This window comes from Anolis carolinensis, chromosome 6, assembly GCF_035594765.1.
Source record: "Anolis carolinensis isolate JA03-04 chromosome 6, rAnoCar3.1.pri, whole genome shotgun sequence".
Taxonomy (NCBI): Eukaryota; Metazoa; Chordata; class Lepidosauria; order Squamata; family Dactyloidae; genus Anolis; species Anolis carolinensis.
This window is the reverse complement of record NC_085846.1, coordinates 28,509,312-28,534,280: the sequence shown is the minus strand read 5'-3', so window position 1 is coordinate 28,534,280 and position 24,969 is coordinate 28,509,312. Positions and strand designations below refer to the sequence as shown.

The window sequence follows — 24,969 nt, the reverse complement described above, 5'->3', positions numbered from 1 at the left end:
CACGAACAACTGCTATGACTGCTGTTCTCTTCTTGCATTGACATTTCCAAAGTGTAAGGATTGGCCTTGTTCTTTCCATCTTTCCAGTCCTTCTGTGCCTCTTTTGCGGAGGCCAACCATCAAGCTCCAACCTAGAAATAAGAGATTGACTCCTGCCCACACAATGTTTAATTCAGTGTACCTTCTGAACTCTCAAACAACAGAAATATGTGAAGAAGAGAGGGCTATGGCTTACTTGCTCAGGAAGAGAGGGGTCTCTGCCAGTTGTCAGACTCCACCTTGCCTTCTTATGGACCTCTCCTTTTTATAATGGACAGGGACAAAATGCAGCACTACGCCCATCCAAAACCAGACAATTGTAAAACCTATTTTGAAAAATTGCCTAAATCATGATTCTGCCCTTTCAAAACTCTACGACACCCCCCACACACATACACACACATGCACACAAATGTTTTAAAAGTCCATCAACCACCACATATCTATTTGCTATATTTCCATATGACAATCTGGGCATGTAACTCCTGGTTTCCTTCCTGAATCCAGAGAATGAGTCATATATGGTGATTAATTGGCAGGGCAATGACTGTAATAGTGCAGAAACAAGATTGAGATGGCTAAACTATGTTAGGTCATAGGAAAGTGAAGAAGCCAATGTCCCAAATCTGGTCTAGAGTGGGTCTTGAACAGAGGATCTGCAGAATGGCAGGCATTGCTTTATCCTATGCTCTAAAATAAATAAATACAGATCTAACAACCAGAGAAACCTCTTTACATCGGTCAAAATGGCTGGGTCCTCTGATATTCCTTGACACCTACTAAGGGCTACACAAGTTAGGCTTCCTCCTCAGAGATTAAAAGTTTTCTTCTTTCCTTTGCCTTTCTTTTTCCTTCTACCTTTCTTTCCACCATCAAAATTGCTCAAGTCTGAGAGTTTGATGCAGAGAGAAGAGGAAGATGGCTAGCCAATATTCCAGTCCAGGGTACAGCGAAATAATGTGGCAAGATTCGGCACTGACCTGATGTGAAGACTTCAGTTTCCTTGGAAGTAGATGAAGAGCACCCCACAAAAGACCTCTGATATCAAACAAATGGCTATAAGAACACAACAGAATCAGACTTCTCTGCTTAAGGACTGGAAGTTTCCATCCCCACACCAAACTGAAACCACACAATGCAGCCTTAGAGTTGCTGACATCTGTCTGTTGAGCAGGTGCACAATACCAAATATCTTTAAAGCAGGGTCCTCACTACCACCCTCTGGGATCTCAAGCACAGACTGCTTTTAATGCCCTGGGAGAATTAAACTGGCGTATCTCTAAAATGAATATTCTAAACTAGTCTGGAAAGGCAGATCAGGTGGAGAATGCAGATTCCTAATCCCCTCCAGCCCCTCTGTCTCTAGAGAGTCTCCACGGGGGACTCACCAGAGTTAATGAAGATACAAGCTGTTTTTATCCAGGGACACAAAGCCCATCAGCTCCCAACTCCTTCAGGGCCCTTCATAGTCCAACCGCGCGCAAGCCTTATCTTTCGGTCACAAAGGCACCCTACGTTCAGAGCAGGATGCTAATGAGGCTACCTCGCATTCACGAGATTAATCTCTCCCAGTATCGTACCAATGCCAGCCGCCCCAGGCCCCTCTGTAAGCTGGGATCAACATTTTCGCCTAACTAAAAACTATGAATATTGATGTCTTTCCTTTCCTCCTTTTTCTCTGGGTAATGATGATGATGGTGTGTATGCATTGGTTTAGCATAATAATAGCCTTCATTATGCCTCACTTACAGAAAGCAGTGTAAGGCTGGAACAAGACCTATATGGATACACAGAATGTTTCCTTCTGTCTGATCAGAGTTTGCTGTTGTTGATGTTGTGTGTCTTGAAGTCATTCCTGACTTATGGCAACTCTAAGGCAAATCTATCACAGGATTTTCTTGGCAAGATTTGTTTGGAAGAGGTTTGCTATAGTCTTCATCTAAGGTGTAGAAAATGTCACCCAAGCTGGGATTTGAACCCTGGTTTCCCAGATTCCTGGTTCACTATGGAAAGCAATGACTGTTAGAGTAGGTAATACAATAGAGTCTCACTTATCCAAGACTCGCTTATCCAAGATTCTGGATTATCCAATGCATTTTTGTAGTCAATGTTTTCAATATAACATGATATTTTGGTGGTAAATTCGTAAATACAGCAATTACAACATAACATTAGTGCATATTGAATTGCTTTTTTGTCAAATTTGTTGTATAACATGATGTTTTAGTGCTTAATTTGTAAAATCATAACCTAATTTGATGTGTAATAGGCTTTTCCTTAATCCTTCCTTATAATTCAAGATATTCGCTTATCCACGCTTCTGCCGGCCCGTTTAGCTTGGAAGAGTGAGACTCTACTGTACTGAGCAGGATTTTTTTTTAAATGCTCTACAATAGTCTGAGTGTTGGATACTAAAATATTTTTTAAAATATCCATCCAGTCCATGATTGCCAATATTGATAGACACTGGTCACCAGAGTCCCAGACTAAAATCCTTCAAGTGATTGCCCCCTCTTTTTTTTTTTAGCTCAAAACACTGGGGGCTGCACCGGGGACTTTGTGCATATAAGGTATGTGTTCTACCATTAAGCTACGCAGGGCCAAATCCATGTTTCAGGTTAAGGCAAATCCAATACATTGCTGGACTGCCTACTGGGTCGCTGGGCTGTAGCAGGCTTATTTGGCAACAGTGGAAGGAAACCACAGTGCTCTAAGCAGCATGAGGTGAGGGCTGCCTCTAATTTCTCACAATACCAAGCGTTATAAAATCATGGAAACATAGTAAGAGATAGTAAATAAGAACCTGATACAGAAACCAGGTGCTGCTCAAGCACCCTGGGCCAAGTGGAAAACAGGGCCCAGATCTGGAATCAGTAGTTGAGAAATAAGGCCAATACAGACACTGGAGTTATGATTTTCCCCAATATTATATGGAAGGGATATAGAGTTCCTCTTGCTTTTTCCTCTTTCTTTTCAATAAATTGAATACTGTACTACACAACTTTGGCCATGGCACAACTATCAAGCTGTTATCAACTGCAATCGATACTGCAAGGAGGGGAAATGGACAACCCAGTGACACTGCATTACACAATACAATCTGCAAAACATTATGATAAAATAGTGGGGAAGAAAAAGAGGACACTGCATTTTTAAACCTTGGAATTATGACCTAAAGACATGGAGCTGTACCATAAAATATACTTAATCGAACGTTTTTTGATTGACTGTCCAGCATATATTGAACTCCGATACAGATATTTACATCATTACTACCCAATTTCAGGTCCCCCAACAGAAATGATCTTCTGACATTCCTCTTGCAAGGACAAGAAAGATCCACCATAATCAGAGAAAGCCTTTTTATCCTGAAAGCTATCAAGAAAAGAGCACATTTCCTGAAAGAAGAATCAGGAAAGTAAGATTCTAACTGTAAACAGAAGATCAGCAGCAGCTTTCTCCTCCTTTTTGCCTCATGTTTATTTGTATTGTATTTTGAAATGGTCATATGACTGGTCAAATAAATAAATTATTATTATTATTATTATTATTATTATTATTATTACTTAATTGACAGCTCTGTCTAAGGGTACTAAATTCTTGCAAATGGAGCTTACAATCAGCATCCTATTACTACTTCTACTGCTCATACTGATGTTCTTGTCAAGAATTAGTATTAATTCCTGACTTTTTCTCAGTCTACAACCCAAGGTAGCTTGCAATGGTTCAAGAAAACAAACAGAAAATAAACAAATTAAACAAATAAACAAAATATACTACAAAAATTTAAAATATCATTTAACTATCCAAAAAAATAAGGCCAATTTTAAAACATAGCTATTTTTGCAGATTTTTTTCTACAATTGTATTCCATGAATTACATTTTGGATCAAGATTAAATGCAATACAACTGTACTGCTGCTGGTTATTCAAAGCTTTCCCGACAGCTATATCTTTCTCAGCTCCATGATTTCCTTGTACAGGTTGAATATCCTTTATCGGAAGTGTTTTGATTTCATTTTTTTTCTTTCAAATTTTGGATATTTGCAGATACATCACGAGGTATCTTGGAGAAACCCAAGTCTAAACACAAAATTCATTTGTTTCATATACACACATAGTCTGACAGTAATTTTATATATAATATTTTTCTTAATTTTGCCCTTGAAGCAAAGTTTGTATGCATCAAACCATCAGAAAGCAAAAGTGTCATTTCACCACCCATGTGGACAATCTTAGGTTTGGAGCATTTGGGATTTCCAGATAAGAAATGCTCAAACTGTATCTTCTTTCCCCAGGTCTTTCTTACTCTGTTCACTTCTCTACCTGTTGCCTTCCTTTGATAACATGGTTTCACTGGATAACATGGTATTTTGGATTTGAATGTTCTCCTCCATGTACATGTGATCATGTAATGGAAGAGAGAGTAATAATAACAACAACATTATTATTATTGTATTTCACCACCAGTTCCCCGAAGGGACTTGGGGCAGCTCACACAATGTCACAAAGTGCCAACAGAACATAAAATAAAACACAATTCAAAAATACAGTTGAATAAAACATATAGGCAGAACAACAACTTAAAACTCAATTAAAACAACACTCATCAACCAATGGCGGTAAACGTGGCCAGGCTATATGCATCACCATTCACTCTCCCTCTACTGTGATATCTCTTACCAGCAACACTTGCTGACACAGAGCTTATGATGAGAAGAGCCAGTTTACATATAAAAGGTTCTTCTTTACAGATAAACCCAGCCAGAATGGCCACTGGTCACTGTGGGACTTGTAGTCCAAAGGAATGACTTCAAAGCTCTCCCCTCTTTATTTGCCACTACTGAATTATGACTCAATGGGTGAAAATGCCCAAAGGTGTATTTATTTTCTTCCTGAGCTCTGTTTCTGGTTCAATTTTTAATCCCGGTGGCCTCTCCTTCACCCTCAGTCCTGTCAACAACACACAGTGCTCTTCATCTTATAAAGCACAATGTGAAAATTTCCTCCAAAACAGGTCTCACACAGGTGTGGTTCTATCTTTTAACATTCAGTTGCTGACACATTTAGATACATGAGTACACAGGCAATTGACTGTTTGGGGCCAAGAATGGGAGTGGCCTCTGCCAGCACTGAAATACCATGCCTCGATGCTATATTCACATAAAACATCTTGGATAGAATGTCAGCCTTCATCCTGCAAGATTTTTCACATCTTTGATGAAAAAGTCAGTGAAGCTCTGAAAGCTTGCATGATATACTTTATGCTTGGGAGTTGGCCACAGAAAGGCATCACACATTGTGGATTTTGTGTTATTTGACTGTTTTCAGGATTATAATTTGCCAGACAATATGTGAATGTTAAGACTTACAGTACTTTCATTTTTGGCTTTGACTTGAAGACCAAGCTCAATGGCATATATGAATGTCCACAATGAAGGGAACTCCCAATGTTTCATTTGGAATTAGGTCTGAGGTTAAGAACTAGACCAGAACTACCGTTTTTGAGGAGGACATACCATCCTCTATAATGAGCCATGCTGGATGAGTTGGATAAGATTTATGAGCTAAAACTTTAGAGGGCAGCAAGTTACCGACCCCTACCGTGTTTCCCCGAAAATAAGACAGTGTCTTATATTAATTTTTGCTCCCAAAGATGCGCTAGGTCTTATTTTCAGGGGATGTCTTATTTTTTCATGAAGAAAAATTCACATTCATTGTTGAACAAAAGAAATGAACATTATATACTGTACAGTAGTTGTCATCACAAACCAGCATAACCAAACTGTGAATCCTATCAAGAATTTCTTGTTATTACCATTATTTCCATGGTACTCCATGTAAATGTTAGGAAGAACTGCTTGACTGTATGAGCTGCTTGACAGTGGAGCAGACTGCCTTGGAGGGTGATAACATTTCTTTCTTTGGAGGTCTTTAAACACAGGTTGGATGGTTATCTTTTGGAAGTGTGTATTCCAGCATGGCAGGATAGCCCTTACGGTCCCTTCCAACTCTATCATTCTGTGTTTCCAAGATTCTACTAAGGAAACCAGATCATGTTAAGCTACTTGAGAAACAACTGTTTCCTCAGAGCTCTGGATAAAGAAAAATACCCATGCACCATGTTCTGACTGTGTTTTGGAATATATCGGCATAACTATTACTTTGTTTCATCCCAAAAGAGCATCAGGGGATAGAGAGAATGCAGAAGGAATACAGATGGATATGGAGAGAGAGAATTTAGTGTGTGCATACCATAGGTAGAGAAAACAAGAGTCAAAGGGAAACAAGAAACAAGGGAAGTTGATGCAGTCGCCAGCTCACAAAGAGATATCGTTCCAAAGTCACAACCTTTTAAGCACAGGGAGAAGAAAAGAGGGCAACAATACCACTGCACAGGCAATGTTTTCCCCCTCCAACCCAATCTTCCTTCTCACAACAGCCAACAGGCAGGGAGCCGCTGAGCGAAGGGTTATGGGAGGTCAGCTGCGATATGGTAAACCAGAGTGGTGGGGTGTAGTTTTGCTGCTGCACCGCAGGCCAAAGAATCTGTGCAGCGAATAATTGATCAATGAGAGAACAGCAGGGAGGTGGGGGGAAAGAGAGAAAGAGAAGGAGGGAAGAAATAAACAAAGGGAAAAGGAATGGAGGAGTGAACGAGCTGGAAGAGATGATTTTATTCGCACAAATAAAGAGAATCAAACAACACGTCATCAGAAACAATCCTTTAGGGTTCAAGATGGTATGTAAACCACTTTCTACGCATACACAATGATTTGGGCAAATGCACAGCATCCTCTAATGAACTATAGAAATATGTGGGGAGGATTTGTGACCAGGCCACATCTGTGACTGAAGACCCCCCACCCACCCCCACACAATAGACTGCCTAAAGGGGAAGAGGAAATGCTTTTCAGTAATAGAAGAAAACCAAGGCAAATCTGCCAGAGAATACAGATATAGGCACACACATATACACACACATAGCCCACCCCAGACAATGGAACACCATGTCAGACAACTCAAGATCTCCCCACTCTCTGCTTTTCCATAATCCTCCCCTGTGTCTTCACTCCACCCCGGGGGAAGCCTCCCACCCAAACACAACCAGCTGCTCTGGTTGCAATAACCTCGGTGAAAACATGAACAGTTCCCTTCCTGAAAACTACAGATGGTGCCTTCACAACTAACTTGCATTCCCTAGAGGGGACGCAAGGTACACACACGTTCCTATTATTTAATAATTTATACCCTGCCTATTTACATAATTATGCCATGAGGCTAGAAAAAAACATAACTAGCATTTTCAAATTACTGCTAAATAAATAAGTAGATACATACAACCACACCAGCACCCCTCTTTGCTTCCTTTTCAAGTTTCCTTTCTGTCACACAGCCTTAACCAAGTCTTTTAAAACCGCATTTCCATTCTATAGAATCCACCTTTTCCTTTGTCTCTACTTAGAAATAAATATTCCTTATTAAACCACAACTCTCAAAACCCCAATGAATATGCTGACTGGGGAATTCTGGGAATTGTAGTCTGCAAAAGTTAATTTTTTCCATTTATTGCTTCTTTTTCCCCAATGTCCTTCCTTTCTTTAGTTTCCTTTCTCCTCTTCCATAGTCATCTAACCACCTTTTTGAGCCCCTGGGCATCTCTGCCCACTGTTTACATTGCACTGTTCTCCTTTGTGAACACTCTCTCTGATATGTTTTATCCCTAGCTCCTGTACACTTCGTACCCAGTTTCCCTGTCTCCCTGCTTCTGCAAACCACCTTCTTTGCCAAAATAATACAATCCACTTGTCCATCCCCTCCCCAACTGAATATTAGCACTGTAAAATGGTCTAGTGGATAATATGCTGGACTCACAAATGGGACAGATAAGGGCATCTTCATAAGAAACATTTTATAGCAGCATCAACATTTTTGTCCGTCTGTGTTGCAATGCCATCAGGCCAACAATTATTGTGCCACTAAGAATATTCTATTAAAGGCAAACTAACATATACCTGATGATATCAAAAGGAGAGGAAGCACTTGTTATCTGTCAGGGTTTAGTTCGTCCATGGATTCCAAGATTTGTAGATGCTAAATCCCCATTATATACAATGGTGCTAGGCAAGGTTTGTGTTTTGAAATTTGGGGAAATACCTTCAAGTGGTGGATGGTTGAATTCATGGGTGCACCATCTCTGGAGTGCCAGCTATATAGGAATACCTTACAGTACATATAAATATATTGGCAGCAGGGACTGGATAAGATACTTTCAGTTTTCAGTAGGAGCTCTGTGCCAAGCAATAAAAACAAATCCACCCTGAATTTAGGAGGTGGCACTTAAAAACCAGTGTTACTGCAGGACAGAAAGGGGAAGGGGGGAACCATTTTTAGACCAAGTGAAAATTCTAGCCATTACATATTTCACATTTGAATTACAGGCACTGAAAAATGTACATATAAATATTACATATATTTAAGTATCACTTGTGAAAACAGCCCCAGAGTGGGAAATGCAAGCCAGCCACCTGGAGCTTTCACCCAGTCAAAAAAAGTAACGGCGGCAGTCAGCGCCTCACAGCCCATGGAAACTGTAAAAGGCCTGATGTTTATCATTCCTGGGGCCCAATTAAGAATGGAGAAAATGGCAGGTTTGGGGACCCTGGGTAATTACAACATGCTATATTTTACCACAACAGTCAATTCAGTCTGCAAGGAAGCAGCCCCCAAGGCGGTTGCCATTTGTGCCACATCAGCTGGTCTGCTCAGCCTAAAGGACGCCAAAAACTGTCCCAGTAAAACTACACTGGAATAGGAGAAATGGGTGTAAAATCTTGGCTGATCTTAGAAGCTAAGTAGGGTCAGCCTTATTGGCACCTGGGTAGGAAGTTGCCAATGAATACTACATATTGTAGACTGTATTTCGAAGGAACGAACTGGCTAAACCACCTTACCTAAGACCTAAGACATTCATAAGTTGATGGGTAATTTGAAGGCATGTCACAAATACAGACATCTGTGCAACGGGATAGGTGCATGGGGCATAATGCTATCCCCCCCCCCCCCCCCCCGCCCAGGCTTTGTTGCCAATCCCACCGGCACAAAGTGAGAGGCAGGGAAACAAAGTTGGCATCTGAAAAAAGAAAAGTGCAGTTCTGAGAACATGTAAAGCTGTCCAGGGAGGTATTAAAATGTGACTGCCCTAAGAAGAGGAGATAAGACATGGATTCTTATAGCAAGCCGAGATAGGTAAATTAAGATGAAAGGATGATGAAGCAATAGGGAATGTAAACATGGAGCCCGGATTAACCAAGGTGTCTAGTCTGCAGAAAGGCTGAGAGATATGCCAAACACAGCTTCTTTTACATCTTCATAAAGAGGTACCTTTCTAGTGCTTCTAAGGACCAAATTACATGCTGAGCTTTCAAAAAAACTGTATTCAAAGTTTCTAAACATCATCAAAGTAATGGGACAGATAGCAAATTCAATGGCAAATAGCAATACCTAGCAATACTTTGTACCCAAAACCCTTTCCTCAAGAAAATATTCTGGATACATTTGGGAACAGAAATAAGCTTGGCTATCAAAAAAGCAGCTTTAGAGAAATTTTTTAAGTATGGAAGCAACAGGAGACAAGGATTTTCCCTTCCCCATTCCCCCCACACACATTTAGTCTAGTTTATTTCTGGTTTAAAGCCTGACCTGAATAAAAATAAGGTGGGGAGAGCAAAAGATAGTGCATAAATGTAAACAATTGAAAGGAATTTAACAAGCTGCTCATTTCTATCAATCACAACTGCTAGCGATCACCTACCCCAGCCCTCTACATATGTTTGATGGTGACCTACATCCTGAAATGAGCAACAACATACGTTTTGCCCTCCACTTTAAACTGCCCCCACATTAAAGTGCCCTGAGTTTTATCAATATGGTGAAAGAGAAATCTGAATAATGTAGAAACAATTCACCCAAGGAGGTAAGCAATATCAAGTTAAAGGAAGAGAGAACAAAACTAACAGTGACATTTGAAAACCACACCTCATTTGCTCATAAACCTGATTTGAGCAGTATACTTAAATAGGCTTTGCTTCTTGTAACATAACACAGAACCTTCCTATCCCTAGATCCAGAATGAGGTTTCAGGTATATCCACATGGGCACTATAAAGTGGGGTGGACAAGAACCAGCCTCATGTCATCCACATGACTCTTGGCATCGACATGATACTTGGGCCTTTTTTTTTTTTAGTTTTTGATACCTTTATTAAATAAAGTTGTATAAAAACAACTATTTATTCATTTTCTTCGCTGCGCAGTCTGGCATTTGGATTGGTGACTTTGATAGCAAGCTGAGCTGCTCTCTCATGCTTGGGCCTTTTTTGACTCCAACACAGGACAAGATCAATTAATGAATTTTTGCTCCATGTTAGCCAAAGTCGGGTAATGCTTTGGAGTTTCCCCAAAGCAATCCTGCATTTCAAGAACATGTAAACAATTGGAGCAGTTCTGAATCAGCCACCCTGCTTTTCCAGGCTCCACACCTCAGTGACATGGGGAAGGTACTATCTCCTCACTCCTTTCCCTACTCCCCTGTCCAAGACACATGAATGCCCTAGCAAACATCAGCAATGGCACCCAAAGATGGCCAGGAGAACTTTGGAAGTCTGTGGCCACTGCAGCAATGGTGACAGGGCCATTAAGGTAAGGGTGACCATCAGAGCTGGTCCAAGGTAATTTTCAAGTGTAGTCGAACAGAATTTTGGCGCCCCCCCCCAAACCAATCACTGAAAAATAAAAGTGTTGGATAAGTGAAAATGTTGGATAATAAGGAGGGATTAAGGAAAAGCCTATTAAACATCAAATTACATTATGATTTTACAAATTAAGCACCAAAACATCATGTTTTACAACAAATCAATAGAAAAAGCAGTCCCGACTGCGCCCCCATATGTTTTGCGCCCCAAGCGACTGCTTAATTCGCCTCATTGTTGGACCGGCTCTGGTGACCATCCAGTGGGGACAAACCAAGTTCAGACCTGCTAGATGGTCAGAATTTCAGCCCACCACCACAGCTGCAGTGACAGCTGCCTTGTGTGGAGCACTGTAATCTACACTATCTTCCAGGTTTCCTGCTCTTGTAAATGTGCCCTTCTTCTTGCTAATCAACATTTGGATGTTCTTTTCCTTGTAACTACAATTGATTGTAAATCTTCCTCTACTGTTCCAATTCTTACCACTAAATACTTAGAATGTTAGGAGCACAGAATGTCAACCAATGGGGAGGTAAGCTTGCGGCTGTATTACAGGTACCACACATAAAATGCTAGACAATAACAGCAAGAGGTAAACTATTACTGCCCACCTCTGACACTGAACCGAAAGCCGCCACATCAAAACATCTAGTATAAAAAAGACTACATTCTGTTTAACCCAGATTTACCTCACTGTGTTATACATTATTGTTCTTTTCTTCCAGTGTCCTCAGGGGTAAGAGAGAGTAATTGTTTTCAGACTCCTTTGTGGCTTTTAAAGAATATAAAGCTGCTCTTAAGTTCTCCTTCAATTTCTGTTCTCCTGGCTCAACATAATACATAAATTGTTTATTTACCCTTTTCATATCCATCTTGGTGTTTTAAACCTTTTGCTATCTTTCTGCCAGTCCAATGTGAGTTCCATCTCTCCGGTTAAAATGCAGTTTTTTGAATTGCTAAAGTACCTCCAGTATACTGATGTTGTTCCTTTGTAGATCTGGAGTAAAAGTTTCTGCAGCAGGCTGGAGTCTATTTCCCTGTTACAGATTCTCATCCTGTTTAGATAACTTATGAGCTACTTTACTGTTATGTGTCTTCAAACTGAATCCAAGTCATGGTGACTCTAGCCGTAAAAATTTGTTTGTGTGATATATTCAGGGATTTATTCAATGGTTTGCCATTGTCCTCCTCTGAGGCAGAAAGACTATGACTTACACAAGATCGCACAGCAGGTTTGCGTGTTTGAATTGCGATTCAAATCCTGGTCTTTGAGAGTCCTATTCCACCACTCATACCACCACATCACACTGGCTCCTTGCTCAACAAGCCCTTCTATTTTGCTTTTTCATCCTGTATAGAAATGCTCTTTAATCTTCTGAGAAAGAAGATCATGGCCTACTCATGAAGTAATACATGGCATGTTGCTAAAAGTAAGTGTACACTCAAAGGCATTATTCTGGAATACAGGCATGCAAAGGGATCTTGTAGCATCTTATAGGCTAACTGAGGGCCCTTCCAGACAGGCCCTATATCCCAGGATCTGATCCCAGGTTTTCTGCTTTAAACTGGATTATATGAATCTGCACTACCAGATAACCTGGGATAAACAGAAAACCTGGGTTCAGTTCCTGGGATATAGGGCCTGTCTGGAAGGGCATACTGAGAAAGAAATTGGACACAGATTTTTAGAGACTAAATGTTAGGAAGTAGGCTCAGTCTACAAATACGTATGTTAGCAACTTTATTCTCTGTTTCTAAGGTGTTACAAGATCCCTTTCCATACTATTTTGAATCAATTTAGGTTAGATTTATGTTAAGGGTAAGGTGGGATACCTCCACTCTGATCTGCAAGGGTTCTGATCTCACCTCAGAGATTACTGCGGAGAAGAATCCTCTCTGTTATACCCAAGCAGTAATTAGATATAAACAGAGCTTGGAAATACAGTATAAAAAGCAACATCTAATTCTTGGCATTCCCCTTAATGCTCTAGCCAGTATGGCTATGCCTACCAGAAACCCCTAGACAGTATGGCTACAACTCCTAATAATTTCAAGACAGTTTAGCCAGCTATACATCTTGGTAATTCTAACAGCTGAAGTCCAAAAAGTCATGCTTATATCCCTTCAGATAACAATGGAGATTACCTAGGTTAGTCAATACTAAGTTGATGCTTGCAAGAAACTCAAGATTCCACTGGATTTTTTGTAGCGAAGCTAAGAGTACTTCACTTGCACTGTCTTTTTCCTATGTTGACTCGAGTCACCAAATAAATACTGGACTTGTATTTGGATATGTTCTTAATTAAAATTAAGCTACCCAGCACTCATATAAATTGCCAAATAGAACAATAAGGAAATCAAGGCAAGGATGTGCAAATGTGTATGATTTACATTGTGTTACATAATGAATCATGGATGTTTTGTGCATGAATCATGGATGTTTTGTGTTTTCTGCATGTTTTGTGTCATCAAAAAAGATGTGACATACCAACTGTTCATGAGTTTTTGATTATATCAGGTTCTAGTTATATTTTTCTGTACACCCCGATATCTGCCATGAAAGGCAATAACAAAAATATCCTTGTTTGCTTTTCCTGAACTACCCCACTACAAGTGGAACTTGGATAATCTAATCCCCTCTATACAACCTATCACTTTCACCATGCACACAGAAAACTAGCAAATCAGGCAGAAAAGGATTCTAACCTTCCTTTCTCCTAGATATGGAACTATTTTATCTCAGAGCATTTTATGCACATTTACATGTGTGTTGTGGGCCCTTTGACTATGTAAACTCAAAATTTCTACCTTGAAATTATACAATCTACAAACCAGGCGAGTCCCTTGGGGTGAGAAGGGCAGCATATAAATGTTGGAAATAAATACATTTGCTATTTCAAGTGAGAACTAGACCCCGGGGCCAAGGGGATACTGTGCAATCTGAGAGTCACTTGATCCTCCATGTTATCTAAGACAAAACTGGAAGGCTTAACTTCAATGTAGGACATATCAATTAAGAAGAGAAGCAAGAAATCCAAGAGATGTTCCCAACATTCCCTGCAATGTGATCAGGCATACTAAAGCACTGCTTTTACTTTCCATGCAACTTTTTGGTAAACATTGCGCAGAACCTACCATCCTCTAAAGCTCTGCAGTCCATCCTGGTCACACCTAAATCTTGACAATTCATGAAACCCATACCTTAAGCAAATAAATAGCTAAAATATGTATGTCATTCCATTGGTATAGGAGACAGCACACATGTCGCACAAATTATGCCTGTCTACAGAGCATTTATATACATAACCTGCATCTCATTGAAATATGAGAATGACAAAAGGGATTCGAGCACTGGACAATGTTGCAAAGGAAAGTGATGCTGGGTTGCTGTGAGTTTTCCGGGCTGTATGGCCATGTTCCATAAGCATTTTCTCCTGACGTTTCGCCTGCATCTATGGCAGAAATTCTGAGAGGTACATACCTTTGAGGATGCCTGCCATAGATGCAGGCGAAACGTCAAGAGAAAATGCTTATGGAACATGACCATACAGCCCGGAAAACTCACAGCAACCCAGTGATTCTGGCCATGAAAGCCTTCGACAACACATTGAAAGTGATGCTGTATCTCAAGAATCTCAAAATTTCAGGACGGACACCGCTAAATGCATTCTTCTTCTCCAGTCTCATCCACAGAAGGCCCCCAAACCCTGCATTATTTGTTCTTAGAAGTTTGTTCATTAGCGCTTTGGAATTTGCTCTCTTTGCCAAGTCCTAAATTAATGCCAATTGACTGACTGAAAAGAGGCACATAGGAAGAAGACAGGCATTGGAGAGATAGAAAAAGAAGATTCTCTTGCAAAGCGGTCAGGGAGGATGGTGAACAAGAACATGATTCTCAAAGGCATGAAAATGGCCAATTTTGCTATTTAAAATAAAAACCTACTAAATCAGGTTAATCAGTTCAAAAATCCAAGGGAGACAGACTCAAGTGGCCTGGATTGCATTTGTATACTCTCACCTCCTGCGAATGACACCCAATTTTTAACAGATATGTCCTAAATTGGCTTTCTGAGAAGGCAGCCTGCGCTGACTCCCCCCCCCCCCCCCTTGCTCTTAAGCTGGCAGATCCCTGGGCTCAAAAACATAGACAAATATAAAATAAAATATATCTAACCCTCCCTGAGCCTGCTTTCCAATGTTCTCTTTCTGTTCCTGGCCCCGAGGTCATTCTCCATGTGGGTTTTGTCTGCTCTGCAGTTTGCTTCCCATTGTCAACCGACCCGGCGGCCCTCGGAAAGAGACGGCGGATGCGCTGCAAGCCAAGCACGCAGATTAAAACTTTTTTGCACGGGCAGCCTCTTGTTCATTCATTCATACTGAATGGCAGACGCTCCAGACAACAGGAAACAAAAGATTTGCAGAGGAAGTACAGATGCAGAACAAAATGTATAGGATTTCTGAGCCCACACAGCTCTCCTCCTTTCACACCAGTCCAAAAACTAAATGCCATTTCGTAATTAGGCTTTTAACTGCACATCTGTATCATCCAGAGTAACAGTAATAATCTGTTATTGATTTGTGTGCGTACATCATAGTGTATTGCCTGGTCCAGGAGTTAATGGAAGAGAGATGGATAGATCTCTGCCCCAGTTTTAAATCTGACCAGAGGAACCAACAAAGGGTAGGGGAGCAAAGGAAAAATAACACACACACACAAAGCTTTTTATATTCATTCTATGTAGGCATATGTTGAAGAAAGCTCACAAAAATTTCTTGACAGGTTGCAATCGATAAGCATTCAGATATTTCCCAGAGTATTGGGGGAAGAGAGTCATTCAATAAGAGGCCCTCTGAAGTATGCACCACAATAAACATGCTTTTCATCAGAGCTTAAGGTGTCTTTGTCTTTAAGCTCCCACAATGATTTAGCCATTATGGATAATGTCCAGTCTAACTAGGGGATTATGGGAACAATAAGCCAAAAACGTGATGTTTCCAAGCTCTGTTTCTAAAAACCAAATTAGTCTTGCATATAAGCACAGTTGCAAGGAGTTCTATGCAAGCAAGAGAGTGAATGGGTGGAACTGAAACAGAAAACTCAGTCCAGAAGAGAGATGGCCCTTCTTCCATGACTAACACAGAGATCCAGTAGTCTTTCTCATCCTCCTCAGCCAGGCTCCAGCACATGAAGATTAGATTTGTCACAGCTCTTCACATTATGTATCCCAGCACAAATAAGTCCTTGACTTTCATTGAGGCCCTGCCCTCCTAACTTCCCCTAATACATTATCCTGCCTGCCACTCCAAAAGAACCTGCCTGCCTACTTATACACATGTAGTGGGAGTGAGGGGAAACATACACACCTGAACACAGACATACCCACAAGCTTAAATGCTTAAATGATCACCTGGAGGAATTGTCTCAAGCACTTCAGAAATAAAAATGAAAAGCGACTGCTTTGTTGTTGCTGCTGACACACTGAGTACTACGTCTGAGTAATGACAATAGACTCCACACTACTTGAAAGTCTATCCGGCTCACTGTATACGTGGCGCCAGTCGCCACTCCCCAGTCACAGTGGTTATTCCCCCCACAAAGAACCTATGGTAATTTATGTTAACCACTCTGTAGCAATGTAAAATGTGGCTACTTGTGGGTAAGGGGAGTGGTGATCAACACTGGCCATAAATGGAGTATTGCCACTCATGAATCCCAAACAAGCTAATTAAGTGTGCTATAAAAAGGAAAGAGAACAGCCCCCTTGTTAAAAAGAAAGATGTGTACCCCTAACTCCTGAAGTATTCATTCAAATGTAAATTCAATCAGGGGCTCTTGCAAGGATGACCCATTTACCCAGAGACAACCTTCTGTCTAAAAAGCCATGTCAATGAGAATTCTTAGATATCTATCTATGGCACATGATCCTTCCTGTAGGAGAAAAATGGAAATATACTTTTTAAGAAGTTGCTAGACTCTGTGGGGGGGAAAAACTATGGACCTTAGTGTTCCCAGGTTTAGTCCTTGACACTGCTCATAAAAAGGGGTCAGACCCCTGGAAAGTGGGAACTATTCCTCCCTTAACAGATGACTGGGAAGAGGAAAGAGCTAGAGAAAGACTAAGTGAGCAACATAGAGGGAGAGAAGTGCTCTAACAAATACAGCCCTACAAATGGCAAAATACAATACTTGACAGGTGATCTATGATGGACTGTAGCACCTGAAAATAAAAGGATTCTGGAGCTTTGGTTCAGCAAGCCATATAATCTGGAATAACAGGGATTGTAATCCAACACATGTCGGGTTTGGTGAAAGTTGGTTGGCGGTCTCAAACTAAATTCTCTTTGCCATAGACGGCTCTTGTATCAATCTTCCAAACAAAACCACTTGTAAGATGTTTAATATATTATTGCCATCTTACTCTTGTCTCTACTTCCAAGTTCTTCCTCTGTAATTTGAGTCCATCAATTGTCAGGTCATTACCGTAGGGATCTGACCCCTAATTCTTGATAAAGGACTGTGTACATAGATGGTGCTATGTAACAATCAATTCACTGCTCTTAAAACACAGAAGTCATTGTAGTAGTCAATTGACAGATTTTAAAACAATTGATAAATAGGAGTAATACTATTTTATTTGAAATTCCAGTCACTATGGTATGTTCAGGGTTTTTTTTTTTTTTTTTTTTGTAACATCCAAAAACTGAATTGCCACATACATTTTCAAACTGCTGCTAAGATCTCAGTGAACTGCCTGTTCACTTTGCTGGCTTGGTACCCTAAAGGCACCCATTCTTCCAAGTAATCCACCTTGATCATTCCACCTACTGCCATATTTAAACAGCAAAGACATACAGAAAGGCATTCTTAGGGCCCTTCTAGACAGGCCCTATATCCCAGGATCTGATTCCAGGTTTTCTGCTTTAAACTGGATTATATGAGTCCGCACTGCCAGATAACAGAAAACCTAGAATCAGATCCTGGGATATAGGGTCTGTCTGGAAGGGCCCTTATAATGCCTTTCCCTGCATCAAAACACAACTAATTTCACCTGCAAAAACTTGAAGACTGAGCACCCACTCTCCTTCTAGATTAATATTTGGTGGCCAGAGTTTTAAAAGTCTTAATAAGGAATGCTATTTTATTTAGCCTGCTTTGAGAACTACAACTTTGGAAAAGTTATTCATCTAGTTCAGTGGTTCTCAACCTGTGGGTCCCCAGATGTTTTGGCCTTCAACTTCCAGAAATCCTTACAGCTGGTAAGCTGGTTGGGATTTTTGGGAGTTGTAGGCCAAAACACCTGGGGACCCACAGTTGGGAACCACTGATCTAATTGAATCTCTTGAACAGAAAGGGGCTGCCAAACATACTTGTAATAGTGCTGAGTTGGGTTTTGAAGAGCCCTGGGATAAGATGTCCGCAACTCTGGCCCTGTTACATTGTCATCCATTAACATGCCCTGACTTCTGAGCCTGATGCCCACCATTTGCCTATAGAAGCAGAGAACAAAGTGTGTAGGGATTCCTCCTCATCAGCAGGTCAACAAGCAGTATAAAAGACTGGCAGCGAGCTCAGCAAGCAAAGAGGTTGGCATTGTGCCTCCTCCTGCTGATTCCCAAAACTTGACCGCAATAGCTCTATCCCCAATGGCTACAATCCCCGAGTTATTTGGTTAACAAGAAGTATAAAAGTATTAACTAAACACACACAAACACATTATGATAAAAACACTAAGTTAAATTGCTCAACTTAATGACATATTGTCAATCCTAGCACTTACTGGTGAAGGAGAAAATCATGTGTTTTCTAAAGTACAGAGGATAGAGCAATTGCAGCTGAAAAGATATGGTCTGTACACTATAGTACACCATAATTACATGCAGAAAAAGCACTTAATTTTCTCTTGCAGCCCCCTAAAATAGAGCAACCTTCATGGCTCTGATCATAGGCTGGAAAAATGCCTCCTGGAATGTCAGAAGTCTGAAGGGTGGCGGAACAGAACGCCAGTGGTAGGGAGTGGGGCTTCTGCACGCTGCAGTTTCTTGCCTGTTCCAAGACAAACAAAAGCAGCAGAAAACTATCTAAAACATTTTAAACACCCTGATGAATAACCTATGTAAAATGGGAGGGGTTGTGCAGTTTTTTCCCCTAAATGCAGACATGCAAAATATATCTCCTCCTCTCCTCTCAACCTGGACACCATGATAGATATGCTCACCTAATATAGTTAAGTAAAGCTGTTAAACAATACTGAATTCCCAGAGTTCTGACATGCCTAACTAGTCCTGGACATCCCCAACTGTCTGATTGAATGAGGGCACAATGCTTGCCTTGTTCTTTCTGTAGGTATTGAAACCACTGTGTTTCACCCATCAGAACTATCTCAGTTGAGATCCCCAACTGGAAGTCACTTTCTCTTCCTTCTCTTCTATCACCCACCCAGAAAGAAAAGTAAATATCTGGAAGGTGTGGAATTAGATGGGAATTTGACTTCCTGACAAAGTTAACTATCATCTGAGAAGTTTTTAGTTTTCATAATAGCTAAGATATGCTTGATGCTTTGTAAAGCAATTTATCTGCTAAAATTATTGCGATTTTCACAGATATATTCTCCCTAAATTTATACAAACCTGTTCTTTTTTTAAAAGTAAATGACAATGAGTTCTAGGTCAATGGTGTGTTTATGTAGAGTATATTTGTACGTTGGAGACAAGTGTCCTGAATCTTTGGCCAACGTCCCTTTCATGGACCTATTAATTGTGATTGTTTTCACCATTAGTTAATAGATCTAGGTAGCTCTATCAACTCTATACAATTTAGTCAAGGTAGCAAAATCCATTTTTCTTCAATCACTGAAAAGGTTTCCTGGAGATCGACATTTTATGTTACTTTCTTTGAAATGCAAAGTACTCTTAAGCGTGCAATGTAAGTTCAAGTCCCCGCTCAGCTGTGAAGCACAAGTGACCTTGGCTCTCCCTCTGCTAAACTACCTCACAGGAATGCTGTGAGGGTAAAATATGACAAACCTCCTTATAAGCTGCTGTTTACTTCTTTAGAAGGACAGGATAGACATGCTACACATTAAAAATTAATATGTACATCTCTCTATATTATATATTTATAATATATATGCACACACATAACTGACAAGCACATATCAATATGAAATATTTAGGACAGATTGTGGAAAGATTTGAAACCACATTCCTCAGGTTCAGGTCCAACTTTCAAACCATTCAGTATTGGGCCTATATGGCAACTTGAGGCTCTTGTACTTCACAAGTATGCAATCTCTATCTAATGGAGAAACAAACAAGGAGGGTAAGCTGTCATTAGTGTGCTGCTATGTGAAGTATTCCCATGTTGCACACCCTGGAAACTATGTCTGTAAGCGAGTAAGCCCAAGAACATGCAGGTGAACTTGTGATTAATTCCTTAAATATGTTGGTATCTAGATTCCAACATGTAGTAATCCATTCTTGTCTGGATGGCTGTTCATAGACAGACTATTTACAGCATACCAGCCAAAGTTCCTATAACCTTGCTCTCCTTTTGAATGTTCCTCTGACTAATTCAGGACAATTGCAAGGAGACTGAAAGCGAATATTCTTAATTACCAAGAGGACATATTAGACCACAACTGTTTCTGGAAGCTGCATGCATTGGCCTAAAGGCTAACTCTTCCACTCCAAATTTCAGAAGTATAGGTGCTGCCTGTGATTTCTTATTAGTAAGAGGGAAAGTCCCCATATAGGCTCAAGAAACTCTTTTGAATTACTTTTCATCATGCTCTGGGAGATAAGGAATGCATACTGAATGGAATTATCAGTGACTTCTACGGGATAAAGCATTCTAAACAATAACAATTGTTGTCAATAACTGTCTATTTCTACAGGGTAAAGCATCTAATATTTCTCACAATGACTTCAGCATAAGTAATTCATCACTTATTCATCACAAGTATTACTAGTAGCTTATGGGGGGAGTATAGAAGGAATGATCTGTCCAAAGTATTTCCCTGCAGCATCTTGATAAGTAGCACATGCACGCATATATGCATATATATATACACACACATACAAATACACACACAAGTCTATAAAAGCATGTAACACATAGAGAACAATATGCCCCTCTCACCGTAAAATTTCTGTCCATCCTGTGTCGTGCACGGCACTTCTGCCGGGCCATCACAGCCCCAGCACGGCGCCACCGTCTTTCCCACCACTCCACATTGTCATTTCTCAAACTCGTCAACCAGATACAACGAGGTTCAGGCAAGCTGCAGTCCACCCCAACCGCTCGCTCAAAGCACCAGCCTTTCCCTGTCCGTGCCACACTCCACACAGCTTTGCCCACCACTGAGATACCATGGTGCGGCGGGGCTGGAGGGCGTGGGGATCCCCGTGGCCCGCCACCACGGGGAGCCCGATCCCCCCGGCTTGTACCTTCTTCCACCATTCCACTCTCCAGAGAGAAAATTCCTGGCACAGAGACAGCAAAGATGAAAGATCGGAACAAACTTTGATTGCTGCAAGAGAAAGGCTTTCAAGCTGAATCTCAGTTCCTGGTGCCAGGTTGGTTCGGTTCCATCCAGGCTCTTTGAACAGAAAAACACAGTTTCTTCCTTAACTGCACTTCAAACTTCAGCAGGAAGTCTACTTGCTTGTATTTTGTTCTTCCCACTATTGAAAAAGTTGCTCTCGTTCAAGTTTCTCGGTCTCACATATCATTGGGCAAAAGGTTGGTTTCCAAGTCCAGGCACGTCAGGTATCTTTATACACACACACACACTCAAGAAAAACACAACCACTGGCCTTACAAGACCATGTCCCTCTTCCTACGGCAAGTGGAAACAAAAAGGCGGAAGCCCAAGACAGCAGGAAGAAAACTAATTACTTGGGGAGAAGTGGAAGAGCAGGAGGAAGAGGACACAGGAGCGGCGGCAGCAAATTCTGCCCTATGGGAACGAGATGGTTGCAAATCAGAAAGACTGGGTTGCGACTTGACAGCTAGGCAGACAGAAAGAGAATAGAGCCTCACTCGCTCTGCACAGACAGCCCTGCAGCTGCTGTGAGCTATCAGGCCATCGCTGCCCCACCCCACCCCTCCGTGACCCAGCCCACTCCAGCTGACACCCATCTCAGTATTCATGCTGGGTCTAGTAGGGGGAAAGAGGGGGAAGATGTAGCTACATTTTGTTGGTGCCGTGGTCTTTTAAATCCAATGCGTTCATTCTAAATAGCAGCATAAACACACACGTTTCCCTTGCTTCATTCATGAGCTCATTTGACAGAGCTGGAGGGCTTACCAACTTGCCAGAGACAAAAAGCTAAGTGTCCACTTTCTCTTTCTATGTTTTTCTTGCACTTTCTACCCTCTGAGTAATGGCCTTATTATTCAATAGATAACTACAGACTACACTGTGTCCGTATCGAAATGTGTATCAAGGTTCTGCGTGTAACCTTTTTGGAGACAATAATGTATTGCATCTTTAACTTTATAACAACGCCAACCGTAAAGGCATCTGACTGTCCTATCCCCTAAAAAAACAGACTTTGACCTACAACATGGCGCCACACAACTCTTGCTAATAGAATACAACAAAAGTGTGTTTCAAACTTAAAGGATAGAACAACATTGTATATTAGATTTATTTACACAGTGTCATCAGCATGCATAACTGCATTGTCCCTAAATTCACCCCAAAATTTGGCCCCGGGTATGATAAAATAACTATTCCCTAATATCCCACTCAGCAAAAGCTCATGTTACCATCATTAATAACTTATTACTTAATAGTTACATTCATATCCTGTCTTTCTCTAATGAGCTCCAAATGGTATTTATGGCTCTATTCATACCTGTTTTATTCTTTCAAACATCTGTATAAAATAATGATTGACCTAAGACCGCTTATGAGTTTTAACAACTATGGGGAGACTTGAAACTGGATTTTCCAAGTCTCAGTTGACACTGGTTACTACCCCATACATGTTCTGCCATCTACAGAACTATTGTATAGTAGAGTTGGGCCCGAATACCATTTCATCTGTTTCTTTCATGTTTTTGTACAGTTCCATCCATTCGGATGGCATAGAATGGTACAACCCCCTCCAGAACGAAAGGAGCAGTTAAATGGAAAAAAGGGAGGAACGGTAGCCGTTTGATTAGCTGATTTTTGGCACTTGGCTATAGGCCATGGCTGGCAGGGCCTACAGCCAAGCGCCAGGCGCTTGACGCTCGTACGCCCGGCTCGCAGCCGAGTTTGCGAGCCGAGTCTACAAGCACTGAGCTATTGATTATAGGCCCGGCCCATTGAGCGCTCAATGCTCGTAGGCCCGGCAGGCAGGACCTACAGCCAAGTGCTCGATGCTCATAGGCCTGGCAGAGAAGACCTAAAGTCGAGTGCCAGGCTCGCTCGGATGTAGGCCCTGGCTGGCAGGGCCTACAGGCCCTAGCAGACACTGGCACTTTGCTGGCCAGGGCCCGAAAATCTTTGTTTTTTTCAGACCTTGGGCGGAAAAGCACATTTGTATAGATGCCCATTTCCGGAAGCAACAGACAGAAACAGTAATGGGGCCATACGAATGGGACAGATAGAATCGGGTAGCAATTCCATACAAATGCATGAGACCAGTAAATAGCAATAGCACACTACTGAACAAAAGTTTAAAAATCTGAATAAGGGGGGCGCAACTTGAGAAACTGCAAGCCACCTCTGGTGTGAGAGAATTGGCCGTCTGCAAGGACGCTGCCCAGGAGATGCCCAGATGTTTGATGTTTTACCATTCTGTAGGAGGCTTCTCTCATGCCCCACATGGGGAGCTGGAGCTGACAGAGGGAGCTCACCTTCTCTCCCTGGATTTGAACCATCGACCTGTCGGTCAGCACAATAAACCCAATGCACTACCAGGGGAATAAGGGTGAAAACAAGATACATTCAGACCAGAACACTTTGGGTATCATGTTATTGAATAAAACAACCGGAATATCTATCCCTTACATAAAGAAAAGATATAGTGCTTCTACTAATAAACTGACTCAAAAGACTTTCCATCAGCTATTTTGAAATGGTAACTTCTGATCCTCATCACCCTTGGAAACTCATGTCTTTACAACTAATTCCCCCACAGTGCTTTTATAGTTAATTTTTTAAAGTAATGGAAAACTATTTTTTAAAGTAATTATAGTCTAAAAATTAGTAATTACCATAATAGGCACAGCTTCTTTACCTTTACTCAATAATAAGTAAAACATTCCCTTTTACAGTTACTTAAAAATATGTGTTTAGGTGATTAAGATGCTTTGTCATAATGTAACTTAGTTATGCATTAATTATCCCAAAAGATGAACTAATTACTAATAAAACATCATCTTTAACTACGTCTACTCCTCTAAGCATGATTTACTCTTACTCCTAAATGTCATTTTCAAGAGAGACTCATGTATGTGTCTCCTTCCAATACAAAAATTGTGTTTGGGCAGAATTGTATAAATAAAGACTAGTCCCCCACATAAGAGCATCCAGACTCTTTCTCAGAAATTAGAAATTCATGCCTTGCCTAGCAATGTTGCTCCTATGTTCAGCGCAAAATTCTTTAAGCTCAGAACCAAACAATTATCACTTTGCATAGAGAAAGACTGGACCTCACTTGTCTACACTGACAATGGGATATGGTTCTTCTCCATAACTCAGAGGTGTCAAGATTGGTTTATGAGTTATAGAACAAGTTATATGAAACACATAGGTTGTTCCTCCAAGTCGGAAGAGCGGACACAGAATTCAGAAGGACTAGTTGGGGGGCTTCCACTGCGCCCCATAGGTATCTTCAGATATCTTTAGAATCTGCCACCCAAGAAAGCAGCCTCACTCTTTTTTATAGTCCTGTGGAACCTCTACTTAAGAGTGTCCCAACTTAAGAGTGCTTTTGAGTTAAGAACCATTGCTTGGCCTGGGTTTTGCTTTGATATACAAACAGTGTTTGAGTAAAGAGCTAGCGCCAAAGGGAGCACTAGCACCAGAGTATGTTTAAAAACATGTAACAATAAAATTGGGGAGGTTTCAAGGGGCCAGAACAGTTTAATAGCATTTCAATGGGAAAATTTGATTTGAGATATGAGCATTTTGAGTTAAGAGCTCTGTCATAGAATGAATTAAACTCTTAAATGGAGGTATCAC

The 24,969-nt window shown here is 40.9% G+C and overlaps 1 protein-coding gene across 7 annotated transcripts in view; it reads right to left on the bottom strand.

The window, feature by feature from the left end:
* Window positions 1-24,969, bottom strand: part of arhgap23 (Rho GTPase activating protein 23) — a 224,433-nt gene that overhangs the window by 93,956 nt on the left and 105,508 nt on the right. For 4 of the 7 annotated variants that reach the window (XR_010007237.1, XM_062984341.1, XM_062984340.1 and 1 more), the window contains exon 1: window positions 20,928-23,026. The exons of 2 other annotated variants lie outside the window; for them this stretch is intronic. Coding sequence is in view for 4 of the 5 variants with exons in the window: in XM_062984341.1 (XP_062840411.1) it covers window positions 20,928-21,248 (321 nt within the window). In the remaining variant the exon portion in view is untranslated. Of the gene's footprint in view, window positions 1-20,927; window positions 23,027-24,969 lie in introns of those variants that run through there. One more of the 7 variants, XM_008113427.3, reaches the window with a different exon arrangement.